The sequence below is a fragment of the Microcaecilia unicolor genome, chromosome 3, assembly GCF_901765095.1.
Source record: "Microcaecilia unicolor chromosome 3, aMicUni1.1, whole genome shotgun sequence".
Lineage (NCBI taxonomy): Eukaryota > Metazoa > Chordata > Amphibia > Gymnophiona > Siphonopidae > Microcaecilia > Microcaecilia unicolor.
The window spans coordinates 375448122-375456377 of NC_044033.1; the positions used below are offsets into that span (position 1 = coordinate 375448122).

Genomic DNA, 8256 nt, shown 5'->3' on the forward strand with positions numbered 1-8256 from the left:
CACTAATATACCTGAAGAAATTTTTGTCACCCCTCCTTACATTTCTAGCCATTTGTTCTTCTGCTTGCACTTTTGCCAGTCATATCTCTCTCTTGGCTTCTTTCATTTTCATCCGGTAATCCTCCATGTGTTCCTTTTCTTGAGTTTTTCTGTATTTCTGGAACGCCAACTCTTTAGCCTTTATTTTCTCAACCATTTGCTTGGAGAACCATATCGGTTTCCTTTTTCTCTTGCTTTTATTTACTTTCCTTACATAAAGGTTCGTGGCCCTATTTATAGCTTCTTTCAGCCTGGACCACTGTCCTTCCACTTCTCGCATTTCCTCCCAGCCCATCATCTCCTTCCTCAAGTATTCCCCCATTTTACTAAAGTCAGCCCGCTTGAAATCCAGGACTTTGAGTTTTGAGTGGCCGCTCTCCACTTTAGCTGTTATATCAAACCAAACCGTTTGATGGTCACTGCTGCACAGGTGGGCACCCACTCGGATATTTGACACGCTATCCCCATTTGTGAGCACCGGATCCAGTGTCGCTCCCTCCCTCGTGGGTTCCGTCACCATTTGTCTGAGCAAAACACTTTGGAAAGCATCCACGACTCTACTTCTTTCCGATTCCGCAGATGGGACCTTCCAATCTACATCCGGCAGATTGAAATCTCCCAGCAACAGCACCTCTCTCTTGCTTCCCAACTTTTGAATATCTGCGATCAGGTCTTTATCTAATTCCTCCAATTGTGTCGGAGGTCTGTAAACAACACCCACGTGGACAGAGGTTCTATCATCTCTTTTTAAGGTGATCCATATCGCTTCTTCCTTTCCCCAGGTCCCTGTCATTTCGGTCGCAGTGATATCATTCCTCACATACAGAGCTACTCCGCCACCTTTACGACCCTCTATATCCTTCCTAAATAGATTATAGCCTGGTATGTTTGCATCCCATTCATGGGAACCATTTAGCCATGTCTCTGTGATTGCAACAACATCCAAGTCTGCCTCCAACATCAGGGCCTGAAGGTCATGAACTTTATTGCTTAGACTGCGAGCATTTGTGGTCATCGCTTTCCATCTACATTTCCTGGTATGCGTTTCAACAATAGTGATTTGGGGGTTTATTTTCTCTTTGGGTACCTTCATATCTTTTTGTTCCACTTTTATTATTTTTTCTTTGGCTTCCGTTCTGTTTTCAAGAACATCACTGTGCTGTAATGGAGTAAAATAATAATGTAATGGTGCTGTAATGGAGTAAAAGATATAAGCTGTTCTTTGCCTCTTTGTTCAGCTTCACATGCCCCCGTTTCTGGAACGCTCTACCATCAATGTTAAAAGAGACAGCCAATCACAGTCTGATCAAGAAATCTCTAAAGACCTACCTGTGTGGTCGATCTTACTCTGCTCCTGCCTGATCTTCTGCATTCCCCCATTCCTCTCCCCTGTTGACCCCCTCTCCTCCCCTCCTCTTCTCTCTACTCTGTTTGCACCATAATTATTATATTGTACTTTTCCTAAACATTGTAAGCCACATAGAGCCTGCCATGGTGGGATTATGTGGGATATAAATGTTCACAATAAATAAATAAATAAACATGCAAATTACAGTGCATTAACCACTACTACAGAAGCACAATAACAGTTACCCCAGAAGCATGATGGTTTGTATGCACTAATTCAAGTGCTAACTGCATATTGTGTTAGAGGGCAGGAACTAAGCAAGTCACAGACAGGATCTTAGATGTTTACATTCCTATTAGATCAGATTAGAACGGGTGTGGACTGCATAATGCTGTGAGTACAGCTGATATTTATTGGGCCCACATAACGTTTTTTTTTTTATTTCAGCACCATGATACAGCTCCCAGCCTCCCTCCTTCTCTCGCACCCTCCTCCAGCCTGTGTCATGTAAAAGACCAAGTCACACCCCCACCCCCCAGAATGTCGTCCCCCACTACCACCCTGGCAGTCTACATAGCCCCACCACCCCAGGCTTACCTCTGTTCCTTGGTGGTCCAGTGGGGCATTGAGGGCAGGAGTGAAGCTCCCTCGCTCCTGCCCCTTGTGGCAGGCTGGAGAAAATGGCTGCTGTGACCTCTCACGGCAGCTTGCAATACTTGAGTAGTACGGTATCGCTGCCATGAGAGGTTGTGGCAGCCATTTTCTCCAGCCTGCCACAAGAGGCAGGAGTAAGGAGTCTTCGCTTCTGTCCTCAACACCCCACTGGACCACCAAAGAACAGGGGTAGGCTCAGGGGACCTACCTAGACTGCTGGGGTGGGAGAAAATGTTCCAGACTAGGGGAGGGGAGATAGAAGGAGGGGCCATGAGGGGGATGACAGCAATGAAATAAAAATATAAAAGTTATGCAGGTGCTGGCCAATATTCAGTGCCGGCCCCACATAGCTAAGCCACTCTCTGTACCACCCTTGACCTGCCCACTTTTTCTGGGGATGGTGGGGAGGGGATATTCAGTGGCACTGCCCGCTTCAGTGCAACTGAATATCAGGAGTATAAGTGGTGGTAAGTGATTTAAGTGGGCAGGAGTCTTTCCCGCCCACTTAAGTCGATCTGAGTATCTGCCAGAATGCACTTCAGTAAAAGAGTCCCTTAAAGTTTTATGCAAGAGCCAATGTACTAAAGTGTGCTGTTTTCACAAGTTTTAACATGTGTGAAAAACACTTAGCACAATAAGCTAGTTTGCATGTGTTAATAGTGCTTTTTAACATGCATAAACCAGTTTGAAAGTTTTAACACAAAAATATGCTAATAAGGGTAATGAGCTGTTTTGCATCTCATTATCTATTACCACAGTGAAAAAGTAGGCACACATTATTTCAAATGTATTAATACTAATTCACTACATCTCAGAAAGTGTGGTTCAGTATTTGTGATATCATAATACAGTACATATGTGAATACTGTACAATAGGCAGCAACATGTGCTTCATTTGCATCTTATTATCATCAACCATTAATATCTGTAAGCATTCTTTATGCTTTTCTTAGATTTGTGATATGTTCATGTATGCATGCACATGGATGAGGAGTGCATGTATACAAAAGTCAGAGAAAGAGGTATATGGGGATATGTATGCATAATCTGTTGAAATTTTTGTGCAATAAGTAGACTATCAACTCCAGTATTCAACAGATGAGGACTTACTTACACAAAAGAATAGAAATAGTACAGGGTTGGCCAGTTTTCAACTTTTCCCTTAGACTTTTTCCAATACAGTTACAATGAAATGGCAGAAGAAAACACTAACAAAGTGTGGCATGGGTCAGCTCCCATGATCTGAAAAACATACATTTCCTTCCATGTGAAATAATAAAATACATAGGTAAAACTGGATGATAGCTGATATAAATATATTTAGGGAACAGGTATGGGGGAAGGGGTGGAAAATTCAAGCCACGTATCTAGTTAGGGAATCTGAGGACAGAATGGGAAGCAGGCAGAAGCCTGAAGATGGAGAGTGCAGGCAGGATCTAGCTCCAAAAATTGATATTTCAGCCCTAATAAATACTTTCTTTCCTTCATCTTTCCTCATACCAATCTTCTGGCACTTTGTATTCAAGTATGCTCTTAAAGAGTATTGAGAAAATTTGATCATAAAAAACTTATTTAGTTTGAAAACACATTGAACAGTAGTTTAACATTCCATTTTACAACAACAGATGCTCAGTAAAATCCAATTATCCACTGCAATTTGCTTTTTTTTAAGCCAAAGCTACAATACCAAATAGCCAACAGAACAATGGCTTCTAAACTCACTTTTGCACACACACACAGGAGAATTATCACCTTCACCAGAATCGACCCCTTACTGTTAATGACAACGTAAGAAGAATCCTTTCTCCATGAATAGCTGGATACCACAAGGATAGCAAAAGACACTCAAAGCTTGCTACCCGTGTTCTCCAGATAACTAGCCGACAAATAATATTCATTTTTTTTTTTTTTTTAAAAGGGAACTAAAAGGTTATTTCTCACAACACTAGAAATCAAAGGTTTTCATTTCACCCGGGCCCCGACGTTATGCATCAGGAAGCCACAAGCCACTCAAGTCAGGAGGGAACCAACTCCCCGAGACCAAAATAAACTATTTCCAACACTCCGCCGCCTCTTCAAAGTCTTAAAACCGAAACAGACACAGCTCTCTTTGACACACACGACATGTAAGCACCAAGGACAGCTCTCTGACGGACCGACAGGAAAAAGAAAATAAAATAAAAAAGAAACCAACTAATTTCCCTGACGTCACTATTTAACGGCAACATCATCCAAAACCAAGCGGGAAAATAACATTCAGCATCGGTCCTGCAGCCTTAACGAGAAGAAACCGGGGGCTCTTACCTGGCATAGGCGGCGTTGTCCCGCTCGCAGCGGCCGTCCCGGTGCCTCTCCCAGTCCTTGCCGTGCTTGCAGGTGGTGAGCAGCAGCAGGTCGTCGCCGTTGTGGATGTGGTAGAGCGCGTTGCGGGTCTCCGAGCCGATGCCGGTCAGGTAGCGCTTCCCCTTGAACACCAGCAGGTGCCTGCGGGCCGGGGGCAGGAGGCGGTGGTCGGCGGCCAGCGCCCCCCTCCGGCCGCCCTTCTGCGGGTGGTCTTTGGAGAAGAGGGGCAGCGAGACGTCGAAGCGCGGCCGGAAGGTGTCCGCGGCCGAGCTGGCCTTGGCCAACAGCGCCAGGGCCGGATCGAAGCCCAGCTCGTGGTCGGTGTAGTCCGGCCAGGTGCCCGAGTACAGGTTGAAGAGCAGGTGGTTCCGGCCGTCCCGCCACAGCGGCAGGCTCTGCAGGCGAGCCCGGACGTTGGCCACGTACTCCGGCGACAGCTGGTCCCGGTCCAGGGTGTCGACGGCCGGCACGAACAGGCACGCCCGGTCCGGGTCCGCCGTGTAGAAGCGGGAGTTCTCCAGCGCGCCCAGCACCTTGCGGTAGGTGTCCGACACCTGGTCGCCCTTCTGCCGCGGATACACGTACACCCTGAAACCGTGCCTCTGGCACGGGCTAAAGTCGAAGCAGGTCTCCATGCGGCACCCCCTGCTGCCCCTGTAGGCGCCGGCTCGGCTCTTCTCCTCCCGCTGCCAGGGCTCGGCACCCTCTGCCTCCTCGTCTTCCTCGGGCTTCAGGTAGCCGCCGAGCGGGCTGCTCCAGCGGGGCCAGCGGCGCCTGGCAGGCTGCGCTCGGTGTCCAGGGAGCGGGAGGCTCCGGCTGCTGTCCGGGGACAGGGCGGAAGCCCAGGGAGCAAAGGGGGTGGGAGATGGGAGTCCGAGGCGCGGCCCCCCGAAATAGATACCCAGCAGCAGGCAGCAGGCTCCTAGTGACAGCAGCAGGTACCTTTTGTTGGCCTGCATGTGGGCTGCGGCGGGCTTAACGGAGACCGGTAGATGGGAGCCGCGGGGCGCAGAGCATGGGAAAAAAAGTTGGGGTGGGGGGACGGAAGAGTCCAGATCACTGTCACAATATTGCTCTGTTCCCGGAGAAGCTATTTTAAGTTTGCTCGGCCACTGAGGTGGGGGTTAACCCCCCCGTCCTTCTCTGCTCGCTGTCCCGGGACTGCCTTCTTACCCTGAAAGGGAACGAGCTCGGCCGCTGACCCCGGAGCAGCAGCAGTCCTATACTGCTCCGAAGTGACAACAGCTGCAGTAAACAGTAGTAAAGAGAGTCCGCGTGTCACCGGGGAGGGTCAGTCAAGCGCACACTTCCCTCCTCCCCCGAGAACCCTTACCACACACGAGTCACGACATCCGAATTAGACGGCGGCAAGATGTCCAGGCACAGGCAGTCCACACTTCAGGACCGCTCGCCCTGTGCGCTCGTTCTTCTGGTGAACCGTGTACTACTTCTTTTCCTCAAATTGTGTTTTCAGTTTTGGTGAAGGAGGCATGAGCCTGTACCGGCTCCCTCTGTGCCTCGGGATCCAGAGGCTGCTGGTGGTGGTGCTGCTGCCTCTTCCTCCTTCCTTATTCACGGCTGTGGTTTGATGCACTCTTAACATACAGCACCCCACTCCGCCCATTAAACTCTTCTCATCGCCTCAGTCCTTAGCTCGATCATTGCCGCCGGCGCCTCCCCAGCACCCCCCTCCTCCCTTTTCATCTTCAAGCATCTCCCGCTTGCATCCATTCGCCCCCGTTTATTTCTCTTCAATTCTGTTACTCTCCTCTAACCGCTCGCGGCTCTGCATCCCGGGCTCATCTTCCTGTTATCTGGGTATGAAGAAGGCGCACTTTATCCGACTGGGGGTTTTCCTCTCGTCGCTCTTTGACCCCTACCACCCCCTCCCCTTAGGCAGGAACGCACATTCTGTCATAAACCGCCTCACTTTCCAGTTTTGGCTGTCATCCCGGGCCCAGGAGTAGCGCTGGGATAATTCTGTCAGCCGTTGCGCCGTCTGCCGGCCGTTCCTCTCCTCCTGATGTCGAGACCTCCACTTCTCCCGCCGTTTTCGTGCAGCAGCTGAGCTCGTGCTGATGTCACCCGAAAGCTCTGCATTAAGTTTTCAGATTACCACCTGCTGCTAGCAGTGAGAAGGACAGCAGGCAAGAGGAGGTGCTTGGGAGTGTCTGCATTTGGCCTCTGCCAAAGAAATAAATAATAATTATGAAGTCTTTTTACTAAGCTGTGGTAAAAGGGGCCCAGAGTTAGCATCAGCACCTGTTTTTGAGGCACTGTCTTTTGTTCTCAAAAAGAAATGGCTGTGCTTTAAGTGAATCACCCCTCCCTATTTCAGGAGGCAGCAAATACCGCCACCTATTGAGGTGGTGGTAAGGGCTCCTGCGCTAACCCAGTGGTAACCGGGCAGCATGATTACCACCGAGTAAGCACCAGCACCACAAAAATAGAAAATATTTTTGTAGCTCCAAAAATGATTTGCGCTGGGGGTGAGAATTACCACTGGGTGTAGTTCCAGATTGGCACGCAGCAAACTTGTTGGCGGGCACCAACCCTTTAGTAAAAGGGCTCCTATATATAAAACCTGCCAGAGCTGCTGCAGGTGTCAACACAAGTGAGAGCCAACTCAGAGCTGCCAAGAAACACAGTTCTAGGAGGGAGACTTTTGGCCTGTCCTGCTTTTGAACTTACATCCCAGAGTCAAAGATGTGAATGGTCCCCCATTCAAAGAGTGAAACTCCCTGTCCCTGCCCTCCCCCATTTCTTTATTTGCTTGCTTATTTATTTATTTATTTATTTATTTATTTATTTATAAATTGGATTCCATACAATCTCACAGTTCTAGGTGGATTATAAAACACTAACATGCATAATTAAAACAGTCAAACACAAGCATCAAAACATAATAACATTGAGAGCCTTTTCAGCATGCTAGAGTTTAAAACATTCTTTAAATGTCAAAATAGCACATACTACCAAAAAAGTCACTAGTGTTATGAAAAAGCTTTTTTTAACAGGTACATTTTTAATTGTTTCCTAAAAACCATAAATGATTCAACTTTGTGCAATTCCAAAGGTAACACATTCCACAATTTAGGGCCAATCACCTGAAAGGCTGAAGAACACATCCAAAAATTTCTAATAATAATAAATCTCATATGCGATAATCAAAATTTAAAAAATTAATTTTGATGATGTTTTAAATGATTTCGTAAAGACAGTGCCAAATCTAGCAGAATTCCTAGGCAACAGATTTCCTTAAGGATTGGGCTTATGCAACCATCTACACAAAAAATTTGAAGGACAGCTTACAAAGCTAGTTCAAGCTAGAAACAAAACTTGTGTTTTTGCTACATTCAGTTGAAGTTTGTTGGCAGGCATCCAATTTTGGATAAGTTTAATAGAATACACCAAACATTTCAATGCTAAATCAATAGTAGTTTCGACCAGGAAAATAAATTGCAAGTCGTCAACATACAGTTTATAATTCAAACCTAAATGGGTTTGTAATTTGCAAACTGGGATCATGTATAGGCTAAAAAGTAAAGCTAAAGGTGTTGACCATGGCAAACCTGATTTGACATGGATTCAAGAATAGATATTAAGATTGTGTTTTACTTGAAAAGTACACTTATCCAAAAAGGATGGAACATTTTGTGTCAGCCCAAAACTCTCAAATATGTTCATTAGAATTCTATGGTTAATAGTGTCAAAGAAATATCAAGAGTAACTATAAAATATTGTAATCCCTGATCAAAGCCTAATCTGATTATAACCAGGACTGAAATAAGTAGTGTCTCTGTATTGTATTTAGACCTAAAGCCAAACTGATGTTTATCCAATCAATTGTTTTGGTCTATAAAGCCGTGAAG

At 46.6% G+C, this 8256-nt stretch overlaps 1 protein-coding gene across 1 annotated transcript in view; it reads right to left on the reverse strand.

Moving 5' to 3' along the window:
* The window catches only part of LOC115464768 (exostosin-1-like), a 620469-nt gene extending 615126 nt beyond the window's left edge, over positions 1-5343 (reverse strand). The window contains exon 1 of the mRNA XM_030195122.1: positions 4346-5343. Within this exon, the coding sequence (XP_030050982.1) occupies positions 4346-5343 (998 nt within the window). The remainder of the gene's footprint in view (positions 1-4345) is intronic.
* Between the last annotated feature and the right edge of the window lie 2913 nt (positions 5344-8256).